Source organism: Microtus ochrogaster, unplaced genomic scaffold, assembly GCF_000317375.1.
Source record: "Microtus ochrogaster isolate Prairie Vole_2 unplaced genomic scaffold, MicOch1.0 UNK85, whole genome shotgun sequence".
Taxonomy (NCBI): domain Eukaryota; kingdom Metazoa; phylum Chordata; class Mammalia; order Rodentia; family Cricetidae; genus Microtus; species Microtus ochrogaster.
Window position 1 is genome coordinate 674,543 of NW_004949183.1, and position 16,093 is coordinate 690,635.

A 16,093-nucleotide genomic window follows, 5' to 3' on the forward strand; every position below is an offset into this window, starting at 1 on the left:
ATTATTATAAGGTGAGGGGATGCTTTTTTTGATCCAGTCTATTTGGTGTTCTGTATGCTTCTTGTACCTTCATAGGAATATCCTTTTTTACGCTGGGAAAGTTTTCTTTTATACTTTTGTTGAATATATTTTCTGGGCCTTTGAGCTGTAATTCTTCTCCTTCTTCTACTGCTATTATTCTTAGGTTTGGTTTTTTCATGGTGTCCCAGATTTCCTGGATGTTTTGTGTTAAGAATTTGTTGGATTTGTTGTGTTCTTTAATCAATGAGTTTATTTCCTCTATAGTATCTTCAGTGTCTGAGATTCTTTCTTCTATCTCTCGTATTTTGTTGGTTATACTTGTCTCTGTAGTTCTTGTTTGTTTACCCAGATTTTCTATATCCAGCCTTCCCTCGGTTTGTGCTTTCTTCATTGCCTCCATTTCATTTTTCAAGTCTTGAACTGTTTCCCTTACCTGTTTGGTTGCTTTTTCTTGCTTTTCCTGGGTATCTTTGAGAGATTTAGTCATTTCTTCTACCTCTTTGTTTGTCTTCTCCGTTTGTTTCTTTTTTAAAAATATTTAGTCATTTATTATATATATATATGTATATATATACATATATATATATAATATTCTGGGTTCATGTATGCCTGTAGGCCAGAAGAAGGCACCAGACCTCATTACAGCTGGTTGTGAGCCACCATGTGGTTGCTGTGAATTGAACTCCAGACCTCTTGAAGAGCAATGCTCTTAATCGCTGAGCCATCTCTCCAGCCCTCTTCTCCATTTTTTTAAAGCAGTTTTTCACATCCTGTTTAAGGTCCTCTATTATTTTCATAATGTTACGTTTAAAGTCATTTTCTTCTACTTCTTCTGGAATAGGGTGTTCAAGTCTTCTTGTTGTGTGATTCCTGAATTCTAGTGTTATACTGCCTTTCAGGTTGTTGGAGGAATTCTTGCATTGGCACCTGCCCATCTCTTCCTTCAAATGCAGCCAGGAGAGTCTTGGTATCGTGGTTTGATATATGCTGTGACTGACACTCTGGGTGGATCTCCTCAGTGCAGGAGCAAGAGCTGTTCCTGGGCCAAGGATCTTGCAGACAATAGGGCAGGTTTGGGAGAGGCAGGGTCATGTGCAGCAAAGAAGCCCCTGCAGCAGGAGTTGGAGGGGCCCTGTGCTCCCTTCCCTGACCGTCTGCCCAGGGATGGCACACACTCACCAGTCTGATTTGATCTCCAAGAAATATTTTAAAAATACATATCCAGGGCATATTTGTTATTCAATTGAGTTGAATTAGGCTAAAGATGCAAGAATGGAGGCAATATTACTGGCTTGCAGAATCCAGAGGTCTCAACAAGAACATAATTTTCACTACTTACTTTAGGATTGGGGGTCAAGCAACTCTGGAAGATATAAGTTTTATAGCTGCTCCTTTTTAACCATTCAAATGTCTACTGTGTGTGTGTCTCTGTGTGTGCATGTTCATGTAGGTACATGTGTGTGCTAAACAGGTCATAGGCCCTAGGAGAGAATCTAGCACTTTTCTACTAAATAGACATACTGAACCTTCTTCTAATGACTTAATGATATACCCATATGTTAGTGCATCTCTCAGGGAAGCTTCTTTTTTTTTTAAGTAGATGGCTACTAACACAGAGACCCATACTAGTCAAGGTGCAGAGAATGAGAGACTGTGAAATGCTCATCCCTAAAAATTGCCTTCACCCAAGACTCATGGGAAAAAAAAAGAACAAAAAGCTTGCAAGAGCCAGAGGCAGTGAATAACTAACTACAAGGAAGGCTGTTGTGCATATGAATTCACAGTGGTTGTGGGTTGTGACAGCCTATCTTTTTGTGTTTTGTTTTGTTTTGTTTATCTAGACAGGTTATCTCTGTAAGCCCTGGACGTCCTGGGAATTGCTCTGTAGACCAGGCTGTCCTTGAACTCAGAGATCCACCTGCCTCTGCTTATAGAGGGCTGGGATTAAAGGCATGTATCTCCACTGCCTGGCTGAGTTTACCATTTTTTAACAGTAATTTTGGGCATAAAAATTAGGTCCTCATGCTTTTTTTAATATAAAGAGAATTTTTATTGACAATGTTGCTGTATTTGGTGTTTTTAATCTTTGGGGCTTCACCATCCACCTCACAAATAAATACACGCAAACTTATTCTTACTTATGAATGCCCAGCCTTAGCTTGTTTCTAGCCAGCTTTTGTAACTTAAATTATCCCATTTCCCTTTAACTACATTTTGCCTCTGGACTTTTAGCTCTTTTTATTCCATATATCTTTCCTTCCTTCATATTCCACAACTGACTAGGTGGTTGGACCCTGGTGTCCTCCGCTTCTCCTTTTCTCATTCCTAGATCTTTCCGTTCTTCTCCTATTTATCCTCTCTGCCTGGCAGCCTCACCTCTCCCTCTTTCCTGCCTTGCTGTTGGCCATTCAGCTCTTTATTAGACCAACCAGGTGTTTTAGTTAGGCAAAGTAACACAGCTTCACAGAGTTAAACAAATGCAACAAAAAAGAATGCAATACATCTTTGCATCATTAAACAAATGTTTCACAGTATAAATGAATGTAACACATCTTAAACTAATATCCTACAAGTTGCTTATGTTTTGGAGCTACAGTGTGATGTTTTGACACAATGTGGTTTAAAACTTAAAAGTTATTTTGTCATATATATATATATATACACTAAATAGTAATGGTATAGTATATGATGTTTAGTATAGATATATATTGTGGAATATTTAAAACATTGAATATATCTATCTCCTTGAAAAATTTATCATTGTTTATGGTGAGAGCTTTCAAAATCTTGGAAGTCTATTATGTAGACTCTATTATCATCTATGAGTGTAACACAAAGTTAACAATAGACACACACACAAAAAAAAACAATTTTATGCTTTCTTCCTTTAGGAGCTGAATATGAAGATCAGACAAGTCAAAGGGAAAAGGAAGATGATAAAGTTTTTCCTGGTGAAAGTCATACATATGTTTGGCAGGTCCTGAAAGAGAATGGTCCAATGGCTTCTGACCCTCCATGTCTCACCTATTCATATCTGTCTCATGTGGATCTGGTGAAAGATTTGAATTCAGGCCTCATTGGAGCTTTGCTAGTGTGTAAAGAAGGTAATTAAATTTAAATTCTTTGCTCTGAAAAGGGGGGGCTTCCCCCTGGACATACTCATAGAAAGGATAATAATCCAGTTTTTTAAAGCAATAATATCTATTCTGTGTAATTCAGTGAACTCATTCTATGTAATACAGTGAACTCTAGCTCAAGAACATCTGTGATCTGCAATTAGGTCACTACTTCCAAATAATTGCTTTATTCCCCTAAAATCTGTAGGCTATCTCAGCAGGGTTTCTTCTCTCCTTTACTTTTTGAAAACTTTGAATTTTCTTAAAAGTTTCTTGGAGGCAAAGCACATTTGTCTTTGTGATCAGTGACATATTGGCTGGTTCAGGTGGTTATTTTGTCAACCAAAGGTGTACACAAATATGAGAAAATATGTATTTACTCATGACTTGTTATTCTAATATTGTTTATAGTTTAATAGCATAAACTTATAAAACTTATTATATTTCGATTTTAATTATTTTGTGTGGATAATCTGCTTAATTTGAGCTTTTTTGTTTTAGTTATCTATTGCTCAATAACTCCATTATTTGGTGGAGCAATAATAATATTATTTCTGATAGTTTTCTTTGATGCCATGGAATTTGAAACTGTCTTGTGTATGGATACAATAGTATTATAGTAAAAAAAAGGTCAGAGCTGAGATTACCTCAAAAGAATTTCATATGTCTTATATCTATGATTGATAGGCTTAACTAAGATAATCTCCACATGGTGTTTTTAGAGTAAGCAATACACCCTTGTATTTTATATGGTCCAGACATTTTATATGGTCTCAAAAAAGAGTTCACTGGAAAGATGCATTACGTTTCTAATCACTTATTTTTCATTCTCTTATGTCATACCACTAAAGCTGGTTCATAGGGCTCCATATTTTTATGGGGGATGAACAAAGAATCTAGGAACATACTGTTTCTTAATAATAATGAATGTGTTTCAGAAGAGGGGAAGAAGACTATAGTGTATAATTACTTCATTTAGAAACTTGACCTTTCTTATATTGAGTTCAGTTTAATAGCCACAATTAATAACAAAGCCCATAATGTGTTATTTGTGTGATGTAAATAATGATGACACATATAACATACAAGTAAATTTACAAGCAAATAGTTTGACAGAATTAAATTATCACTAGAGGTCTAGTTCTGGATAAGATGGAGTAAACACATTTTACTCTTTGCCTTTGACTACATTCAGTTATTTGATAAAAAATTGATAAAAATTACAACCTAACTCTTTGAAACTTCTAAAAGTAAGTAAAATACTTTACAGATAAGGGAAAACACCAGAATTCAAAGGACCAGCAAATTGATAGACCTTTTTCTCCTTGTAGGATTATATAACCTGTATTAAAGCATAGCTTGAAACTTGGCAATGAATACTGTGCTTCCAGGAACTGGAAAGGTATCTTTTAGTGCTCAGAGGATGGGGAGAAATAACTGTTTTTAGTCATTTCCCCCATTCTTTCATGCACCAACTCCAGCTATGTCCATGGCAGAGACAATGGCTGGCAACAGAAGCATACAGGAACCAAAATCAAAAAACCAGGATCTGGTTAAGATGTAACAGTTGACATCTTCTGATTAAGGAACCAAAAAGAGATAGCTCTGAAAAATAAAAAGATTAGGAAAAAGACCCCCATACCTTCTCCCTTTACCATCTCTTTCTAGTCCCCTTTTTCAACATATCTTTTTTGCTTCTGCTTTCATACACACACATATATTAAACACACACCCAAAAGACAGAAAACTTGCAATATTTGCTTTTCTGAGTCTGGCTTATTTCCAGTGGCATCCATCTTCTTGCTGATGACATAATTTTATTCTTTTTCTTTGTGGCTGAATAAAACTCAAATGTGTATATATACCACAAAAAAATAATAAAGGAAAGATTTCACACCCATAAAGGTATGCAAAAGAATTTGAATTTGCCTCCAACTAGCATATAGCTCATGTAAATGACAGTGAAAACTTAAATATGCATTTTAATATCTCAAAGGACCAATAAAATATTATATGATGCTATATAATAAAGTTAAAATAGAGAAATTAAGATGTTAAAATAAGACATAAAAGGAGAAAGAGAAACAAAAATACAAGAAAAAACATAAAAAGATGATAAATTTATATCTAATCATAAGTAATTGTATGAGATGTAAATTATCTAAATACATTAAGACCAGAAACTATCACACTGTACATAAAAAGCATGAACTGCTTTTATATTTTGTTTCCAAGAAGCACATTTCAATAACAATAGCATAGGTTACAAGCATAAGGATGGGAAAAAGACATACAAAGTAAACATGAATATAGAGAAAATTGGAATACTGTGAATACTTATGGCAGAGGGGTACTGCCATAAGTATAAATATAAAGATCTATGCAATAAAAATGAGAGTTCAAAAATAAACCCATAAATGTATGGTCATTTGATTTGGTAGATGCTAGCTTCTCCACAATGTTGGAAGATCTGGCTATACCCATGAAAAACAAATAATGAAATTGGGCTTTTTCTCATATTGCATACAACATTTAACCCAAAAGTAGATCAAAGATATAATACAAAAAATTAAAAGAAAACACAGTGTCAAAATTTCATAACTATAGTTTTACCAATCATTTTTAGATAACACATCAAGCTTTTGAACTTTAAAGTATATTAAGAAAATAACAAAGATAATGCTTAGAATACGAGAAAATATTTGAAAATCATGTTTGATAAGTGAGTTAAAACTGGATTATGCAAGGAAAACTTAAAGTCAATAATAAAACAACTTGGTTTTTTTTAAATGGGTAAAAGATCTGTAAAGATATGTATCCAAAGAAAAAGTGCAAATAGTCTCTGGAGATTTATCTCAGTGGTAGAGCCCTTACATAGCATGTGAAAGGTCCCTAGTTTCCATCCCCACCACAACAAAAATAAATAAAAGAATCAAAAAATATAGAAATGGCCAGCAAGCACACAAGACACCAATACCATTAGCCATTAAGGAGAACTAAATCAAAATAAAAATGAGATACCACTTCACATCCACTAATATGGATCTACAGGTTTTTTTGTTTTGTTTTTTTTTTTTTTTTTTTTTGGTTTTTCGAGACAGGGTTTCTCTGTGGCTTTGGAGCCTGTCCTGGAACTAGCTCTGTAGACCAGGCTGGTCTCGAACTCACAGAGATTCGCCTGCCTCTGCCTCCCGAGTGCTGGGATTAAAGGCGTGTGCCACCATCGCCCGGCGGATCTACAGTTTTTAAAATAAGAAAACTAAAGGCTGGAGAGATGACTCAGAGTTTGCTGTTTTTGCAGAGGACCTGAGTTTGGTTCCCAGCTCATAAACCTGTGGAGTCTCTTGCTCTAGAGGTATCAGTGACCTCTTCTAGATTCCATGGGGACCTGCATTACATATAGCCACACAAGTACACATAATTAAAAATATGAAATCTTTAAAAAAATAAAAAAAAACAGTAAATATTGAGGATGTGAGAAATTTTAAACATAAAATTGCTTTAGAAGATGGTTTGGTGGTTCCTCAAATTTTTATAAACAGAATTAACTTATAATCTAATAATTTCTAAATATAAGCACAAAAAAGCCCAGAAAAACAGATATTCAAAAAAATCATGTATATAAATGGCCATGGCAGAGCTAATCATAGAAGCTTACTAGAATGGGCAATAAACTGATTAAAAAAAAAAGAAGGAAGGAAGGGAGAGAGGGAGGGAGGGAAGGAGGAAAGGAAAAAAAGTCTCTCAACTAGCAATAGAAAGGTACTTCTCAATCTGAAATCTTAAGACAAAACCCTCCAGGTTAAACCAGTAGTTATGGTATATGTCTATAATCCCAGAATTCAAGAGTTGGAGGCAGGAAAATCAGGAATTGATGGCATCCTTGTTACATAGCAAATTGAAGGCCAGCCTGAGATACTTGAGCCTTATCTCAAAAATAAAATTTTAGAAGATCAACAAGGGTTCACCAGAGGAAGGCGAGTCTCTTTCTGTTCCCAGCGCAGCAATGGCCTGTGGTCCCAAGAAACATCTGAAGCGTGTAGCAGCTCCAAAGCATTGGATGCTGGATAAACTAACTGGTGTGTTTGTGCCTCGTCTGTCCACTGGCCCTCACAAGCTGAGGGAATGTCTACCTCTGATCATTTTCCTGAGGAACAGGCTTAAGTATGCCCTGACTGGCGATGAAGTGAAAAAGATCTGCATACAGCGCTTCATTAAGATTGATGGCAAACTCAGGACAGATATGACCTACCCTGCTGGGTTTATGGATGTCATCAGAATTGACAAGACTGGAGAGAACTTCCGTCTGATCTATGACACCAAGGGTCACTTTGCTGTTCATCGTATTACACCTGAAGAGGCCAAGTATAAGTTGTGCAAAGTGAGAAAGATCTTTGTGGGCACAAAAGGAATCCCACATCTGGTGACCCATGATGCTCGCACTATTCGCTACCCTGATCCCCTCATCAAGGTGAATGACACCATTCAGACTGATTTAAATACGGGCAAAATAACCGACTTCATCAAGTTTGACACTGGTAACTTGTGTATGGTGACTGGGGTGCTAACTTGGGAAGAATTGGTGTGATCACCAACAGAGAGAGACATCCTGGCCCTTGTTTTTTTTTTGTTTGTTTGTTTGTTTTTGTTTTTCGAGACAGGGTTTCTCTGTGGTTTTGGAGCCTGTCCTGGAACTAGCTCTGTAGACCAGGCTGGTCTCGAACTCACAGAGATCCACCTGCCTCTGCCTCCCAAGTGCTGGGATTAAAGGCGTGCGCCACCATCGCCCGTAATCCCGGCTCTTTTGATGTGGTCTATGTGAAAGATGCCAATGGCAACAGTTTTGCCACCCGGCTTTCCAACATTTTTGTTATTGGCAAGGGCAACAAACCATGGATTTCTCTACCTCTAGGAAAAGGAATTGCTGAAGAGAGAGACAAGAGGCTAGGGGCCAAACAGCAGTGGGTGAGATGATCAGACATGCTGGAGACCTATTTGTATTCTTGCTTACAAGCCTTTCTAGGCAACCGTGCTAGATTAAACAGCATGATCAAAACAAAACAAAACAAAACAAAACAAAACAAAACAGATCAAAAGATCCTACGGTTAATCTCACAGTGATGAAAAACTAAGTGCTTTCGCACTAAGACTTGGAACAAGACTCTTTAACTACTTTTATTTGATATAGCATTGACAATCTTGCCTATGATAATATAAGATTAAAAAGCATAGATTGCATTATTATTATCCCTATTTACATAAAACATAACTGATTATGTATAAAAATCCCAGAGAACTTTTAAATAAAATTCCTATAAATAACAAAGTTGGAGAGGCCTGCAGAACTCAAGATTAACAGATAAAAATCAGTTGTACTCCACATACCATCAAAGAATAATTAGAAATACATTTTTTACTATGATTGATTTTACTGAGCTATACATTTTTCTATGCTCCCCTCCCTTTCTCTCCCCTCCCCTTTTACCCTCTTCTCTTGTCAGAAGTTCTGTCCTGCCTGGTCCTGCAGCCCTTCAGTACCAAAGAAACACACACAGGCCTACATTAATTATAAACTGATTGGCAAATAGCTCGGGCTTCTTATTAACTCTTACATCTTAAATTAGCCCATAATCCTTGTATGTGTTAGCCACGTGGCTCAGTACCTTTTATCAATGAGGCATTTTCATCTTGATTCCTTTGCATCAGGATGATGATTGCAGACTGAAGCTTTCCTCTTCCTACAATTCTGTTCTGGTCACTCCACCTCTACTTCCTGCCTGGCTACTGGCCAATCAGCATTTTATTAAACAACTGACAAACCTTTACAGGGTGCAAGACCATTGTCTCACAGCACTCTTCTATGGTCCCCATGCTCCCAATTTACTCAGAAGATCTTGTCTTTTTCTACTTCTCATGTGCATTATTAGATCCGTACATGTCTCTCTTAGGGTCCTCGTTGTTGTCTAGGTTCTCTGGGACTGTGAATTATAGGCTGGTAGAAATACATTTTTAAACACATTTAAAACACATTTTTAAACAAAATATGTACATTTGCTTGCAAAATTAAAACTACAAAATGTAGGTGAAAGAAATCAAAGAAGACTTAAGTGGAGAAATACACTAAGCTCATAGATGTGCTAATTAGTTTTTTGTCAGTATGATGTGAAGTAGTCATATGAGAAAGGGAACCTCATTTGAGAAAATGCCTTCTTAAGGTTGGCCTGTAGGGCATTTTCTTAATGTTTGTTATGAGAGAACAGAGTTAACTGTGAGTGGTACCATCACTAGCAAGTAGTCCTGGGTGCTATGGAAAAGCAGGCTGGACAAAGTAAGGTTGGAGAGCAAGCCAGTAAACAGTGTTCTTCCATGCTTCCTGCTTCGGTTTCTGTATCAAGGTTTCCACCTTGAGTTCCTGCTCTGACTTTCTTCAATGATGGACTACAACTGTAAGCTGAATACCCTAATTTACTTTTGGTGTTTATCACAACAATAGAAAGCAAACTGTAACAGTGGGCTACAAGATTCAACACAGTAAAGATATCTGTTCCCACCAATGTACACATTTAATGTAATACCAGTCAGACTTCAAGTATAGCTTTTGTTGATGTACACAAATTTAATCTAAAATTTCTGTAGAAGGTCAGTTGCTAAATTAAACATATTTTACAAAAGAATAGAATTTATTAATTACTCTACCCTAATTTATAGCTTACTATACAGCTGAACTATTATTGCACATTCCTCAGAAGTTAATGAAACAGGATAGACAGGCCAGTAGATCCACAAAAGTCTGATTTAGTGTAAATACAATCAATGGAGAAAGGGTAATTTCTTCTACAAATGGTGTTAGAATAACTGGGCATTCATATGCAAAAATGAATCACAACCTAAATTATACTCCTTATAAAATAGTAACTCAAAACAGATTAAAGTCTTAAAATGTAATATGTAATAACTTAAAATTTTTAGGAAACCTAATAGGAAGTATCATTGTTAGGGAAAAGAGAAAGGTCTAAAATTGGCTCCAAAAGCTATTAAAAGTCACACTAAAGGAAAACATGAAAGTGGAAGAGGGACTTGTTGGAAGGAAAGCAAACAGAGAATGAGATGAGGGAGTGGTGGTTAAAAATAACTAATATTCATATACATGTATGAAACTGCCAACAAATTGAAAAAATGTGAGTGTATAAACTGGACTGTGTCAAAATAAATAACTTTGTGAAATATACTGTTAAGAGAATGAGGGAGAAAGCCAGGCACAGTGACACATCTGTACCCATGTACAAATGTATACACACACATACACAGACATATATTGAAGCCAGGCAGTGGTGGTGCACGCCTTTAATCCCAGCACTCGGGAGGCAAAGGCAGGTGGATCTCTGTGAGTTCAACATCAGCCTGGTCTACAGAGTGAGTTCCGGGATAGGTTCTAAAGCTACACAGAGAAACCCTGCTTCAAACCCTCCCCCCCCCAAAAGCTATATTGATAAATGTTTAAAATATAAGTTTAGTTATTTTTTATCTATAACTTTTATTCATTTGCAATTACATAAGTATAAAGTTACAAGAGAAATAGAAGATCCCTACATTAATTGTCCAGATACACATGTCATTAACAAATTTTCTGCTGTGAAATCTGTCTATCTATCTATCTATCTATCTATCTATCTATCTATCTATCTATCTATCTCCATGTGTTTTATTTGGGCTTGTATTTTTGTATTTTAAATTCCATTTTCTAGGAATTCAGGTTTTTTTTTAATTTTACAAAAGTAATGATTTAGAAGAAATTGGAAATTTGCATAAATACTTGTTAAGTTTCAAGCCCAGGACAAATGGCTGAGGTACCTATTTAACATATCAAACAGGACCTGGCTTCCAGGTTTTCCCAGCATCTCTCAGTCTCTACCTTTTACAAGGTATGGCTTGCATACCCTACCCTTTACCCTAAATTTTCCAGGCCAGGGTCTGGGCTGCCCTTCCCCAAGAGGCTCTTTCCAATATAATCCAGACATTTTGGTTACTTGCCCCTTTTGGACCTTTAGTCTCCTGGCTGCTGCATCTGGTTCTCCTCTATCACGTGGTTCATCTCAGTTTGGTCATGACCATTAATGACTCAGATGTCCCTGCCTCTGAGGCCTATGCTCTCCCACATGTCTATAATAAACTATCTTCTCCAACATACACAGGAATATTCATGTCCTTTCCTTTTCTTTTGTTTTTCATTTAATAACCATATTTTTCATTTTAGAAACATCACTTTAAAAGACCTTACATCAAAGAACATTACAGCAAAGTTAACCTTACTCAAAGGACTTCATTTTTTTATGCTCAAATGGTTTGTTATGAAATGGCTCCTCCTTGTGGCAATTTTCAACAAAGGCATTTTAAATGGACGATAAATACTCTCACTTCTTTTTCAGGAAGTCTGTCGAAAGAAAGAACACAGATGTTGCACCAATTTGTACTACTTTTTGCTGTGTTTGATGAAGGTTAGTGAGCTTCAGTCAGATATTTGAATTCCTAAAACAAGTCAAATATGTAACCAGTACATTTATCCTATGTTGGAGAATGTGGGCTGCATATGTTCAGAAAAGATATTGATTATAGGAAGACCACAAAGTGTATTACTGTTCAGGAGTGTAGGAAATGGGGGAACAGGAATGACTCTAAGACAAAAATGCAACCTAAGTTCAAATTCCATCTATGAAGTAAAACATAGAGCAGCCTGGGTTTAGGTAATAAATACTTTTGTCTCTACTTCTTAAATATCTTCTGAAGCATTAATCTAATTAATCTTATTAATAAAAAATCAGGAGTCAAATATTGGGGTAAGAACCTGAAAGATCAGAGAACAGGGAGCAACCACGGTTGCTTACTGTTGTAATGAGAGCCGCTTGTTTGTTCCCGACTGCTCAGCCCTGAAATAATCACACAGAAACTATATTATTTAAAACATTGCTTGGCCAATGCCTCTAGCGTATTTCTGGCTAACTCATATCTTAAACTAACCCATCTCCATTAATCTGTGTATTGCCATGTGGCTGTGGCTTACCAGGCAAGGTTCCATCTGGTGTCTGTCTCGAGCAGGGCTACATGGCTTCTTTCTGACTCTGCCCTTCTTTCTCCCAGCGTTCAGTTTAGTTTTTCCCACCTAGCTAAGTTCTGCACTGCCATAGGTCCAAAGCAGTTCCTTTATTCATTAATGGTAATCACAGCATACAGAGGGGACTCCCACATCAGCTTCCTACCTTTTCTGTAATTCCATCCAAAAAAGGGCTGAGATCCTCTTTCAGCCCACGGTATTACTTCCTATCTCCTCTCTGTCTACAGTTATCTCCAAACCTCTGTGGTCAGTTAGTAGCGTGCTCCATCCTGTGACAACAAGTAAGCTTTATTTGTCAGAATACAATCAAAACATCACACAACATTGTATTGTTACTGTAATTCATATTTAATAACTGTTTTGTTGTATATAGTTTTATTATATTAAGGTTAAAACTTCCCTTTTTAATTAGACAAAAAGGAGGAAATGCCGTGGTACAATATTCTTCTACACTAAGAATATGTATTACTCTCAATGTTTAATAAAAAGCTGACAGACCAGTAGCTGGGCTGGAAGTTAGGTAGGAAAGCAAAACTGAGAATGATGAGAAGGAGAGAAGAGTCGGGGGAGATTCTAGCCAGCTGCCCAGCAAGCAACACATGATAGAGACCAGGTAAAGCTATGTTGGCAATACATAGATTAATAGAAATGAGTTAATTTAAATGTAAAAGTTAGCTAGTAACAAACCTGAGCTATCAGCCAAGCATTTACAGTTCATATTCAAACTCTGTACAGGTTATTTGGGATCAGGCATTCAGGACAGAAAATATCCATTTACAATCTTCATTTAAAATCTTCTGTTACATTTTAATTATTTATTTGTATGACTTTGGGGAGAGGGTGTCCATGATGTGATGCTTGAATGCAAGTCAAAGGATAACTTGTGGAAATCAGTTTTCTCAGCCTACCATGTGGGTTCCCATCAGGTCACCAGGCTTAGAGGCGGGCACCTTTATCCACTGAGAATTCTTGCTAGCCCCTATCTTCTTTTGATAATTATCTATTGCTAAGTGCACAACATTGGGCAAATTACTTACCTCTCTCTCTGCCTTATTTTCCTCATATCTAAAATTGAAATAATAGTATTTTTCATAGAATTGTTGTAAGAATTAATTAATTTCACTTAAGTAATGTAGAACACTGTGTGGCAGAATAGGTATATAATCCTCTCCCCTCTTATCCACTTGCACTGTAGGCCATGTCATCTTTATCCTAACTAGTCTCTCTTTTTTGTTTTTCACATTTTATTTTTAATAAAACAGCCCAAGTAATTTTCAGTGCTTCAACTTTTGTTAGTTTTGGAGAGGAGGTTGAGAAGCCTTCAAGTTACTTGAAGTTTTCTTGGAGTTTTCTTGCTACAAAATGGAATGAAGCAATTTATGATAGAGCAAGGAGTGACAACCCTTTTAAATCTATCATCTAACTTGCAAAATGAAATTCTTGTTGTTCAAACTAACCAATATTATTCCTTCTCCTAGTTATCACTTGCCATTACTCTCCCCACTATCATAATGAAAAAATATAGGGAAAGGTAATTGGTTTGAAAAAATGTAATTTCCTTCTCAGTGACTCTGAGTTTGTGTGTACTCTGCTGACAAAAATTCAGAGTGTGAATTGTCTTTGTAACAAAGGAGGAAAAGAAAGAAGGTAAGGGGGTCTGTAATTCTTGAAATAGAGTTCAGCTGACCTTATTTCCCACCCCTCTCTTACCAGGAAAGAGCTGGCATTCAGAAACAAAGGACTCCTTCACACAGCCTATGGATTCCACATCTACTGGAGCCCGGCCTAAAATGCACACAGTCAATGGATATATAAACAGGTCTCTGCCAGGTATGTATATGACTGTTCAACAATCCTCAGGGTTTTGAGAATTCAAAACCATAACTCTTTTATACAGCTTTCAGAGAGTTTTGCATCCAAGTAAAAAAAAACCCACTAAATTCTAGACTCTTTTTTTGTTGTTTCTTTGTTTAAATGTAGCAGCCGATCCTCCTTATGTCACCCCAAAATTAGGGCCCTTTCCTTTTGCTTAGAGGACTTTCCGAATGAACAAACATTTAAGATGAACTGGAAATATGAAAACAATATCTAAAGATAATAAAAAAATAATCCAAAGGAGAAAAAACCAATTAGAACAAATAGATGTTCACAAAATTAGCAATACTATTGTCAAAATACAAATAACGACAAGTAGATAGGGAAAATCTCCAATAAAGTAAAATCAAAAGAGTTTAAAAGATTGAAAACACACTTTAAAATACACAATAAAAACAGAAATATTAAGAAATAAAAGATATGAGAATTCAGAAATAAAATCACTATTAGTATGAACAAAACTCCACACAAAATGATCATTGTGGCAATTCATAGTGCATAGATGCTTAAAGCTTTTCCTGGAAGAAATTGTTCATATATGAAAGAAGAGGAATTTGACTGACAATATATTAGAGCAGTATCTTTAAAAAGAGATCTAAGGGAAATATTATTTTCAAGCTAGAATTAAGATGATGAATCAGCTTTGGTAAATAATAGAAAATGTTATCCTACCATGGTAGGCCTTAGCAACCACTGAATATGTACTACAGCAAAACTAAAGAGTAAATTAAAGAAACATGTTCATGTTATGTAGCAGTATGACAGTCACTCATGGCTTTGGCAAAAGCTGTTGATTTGATAGTGTCATAACTAACTTCCTTGGTAACTTTGTTAATGTAGCAGTAAAATTTGTAGGGTCATTTTGCCCGTCCTATTCTAGCAAGTACTTTCAGTTTCAAGTTCCCTATTTCTTTGACACAGCTGCCTAATTTCCATTTTACAGGTCTGATTGGATGCCATAAGAAATCAGTCTACTGGCACGTGATTGGAATGGGCACCACCCCTGAAGTGCACTCCATATTCCTCGAAGGTCACACGTTTCTCGTGAGGAATCACCGTCAGGCTTCCTTGGAAATATCACCAATAACTTTTCTTACTGCTCAAACACTCTTGATAGATCTTGGAGAGTTCCTGCTATTTTGTCATATCTCTTCCCATAAACATGGTACTACTATTTTGGATCTTAAAAAACAAGTATTATAAACTATTCTGTTTTAATCTTAATGAGATTTCCTGGGCAGTGTACAGTGCAGAAATACCATTATAGAGTTAGGATTATGTTAGACTTTAACTGAAATCTTCTAGTGTAAAGATTTTTATCTTGAGTATATAAGGACTTTACTGTTAGTATTGTGTAGTTAAATATCTGCAACTGAAGGAAGAGACATAGTTTAGGAATGAATGAGATAGGAAAATGAAGGTTTCTCACCCTGACCCCATTAACTAGGATTCAGTACTATGGGAAGAGATTTAGAAATGTTTCCATGAGAAATATAGGGAAATGGGGTATCACATGAAGTTTTCAAGGACTGTTTGATGGAGGTTTTGCAAAGGCACTAAGATCCTGTATGAACAAATGTGCCTACAGTATCAATTCCTGGTCATATGATGTTGTAGGTAGTTGTGCAGATTCACATAGAATACTTCTTTTGCTTCCATTTTCTTCTTGTGTATTAACTTTGTTCATTTTTTGGTCTTGGATCAACCTAGTAACTCTTTCTTAGTTATGTCCATTTAAGGCTTAGTCTGTTATATTGCCAGAACAGAATATCAGAAATCGAGTAATTCGTAATAAAGTTATTGTCTCACTCAGTTCAAGAGGCCAGAAAGTCAAATATCAAGATACTGTCATTTAATGGGGGCTTTCTTTCTGTGTTATAGTACAGGAAAATGATACATATGGAAGAGGGGTAAAAGATAAAAAAAAAAAGATATAGTGAGGAAGGAGAGAAGCAATGTCCTGAATTGTTTG

General features: G+C 36.1%; 1 protein-coding gene and 1 pseudogene across 4 annotated transcripts in view; both read left to right on the forward strand.

Annotated features, from left to right (window-relative positions):
- The window catches only part of F8 (coagulation factor VIII), a 155,386-nt gene that overhangs the window by 25,588 nt on the left and 113,705 nt on the right, over positions 1–16,093 (forward strand). For all 4 annotated transcript variants that reach the window (XR_003376668.1, XM_026777787.1, XM_005370664.3 and 1 more), the window contains 4 exons: positions 2,913–3,125; positions 11,564–11,632; positions 13,960–14,076; positions 15,065–15,286. Coding sequence is in view for 3 of the 4 variants with exons in the window: in XM_026777787.1 (XP_026633588.1) it covers positions 2,913–3,125; positions 11,564–11,632; positions 13,960–14,076; positions 15,065–15,286 (621 nt within the window). In the remaining variant the exon portion in view is untranslated. The remainder of the gene's footprint in view (positions 1–2,912; positions 3,126–11,563; positions 11,633–13,959; positions 14,077–15,064; positions 15,287–16,093) is intronic.
- Positions 7,144–8,111, forward strand: LOC101980419 (annotated as a pseudogene).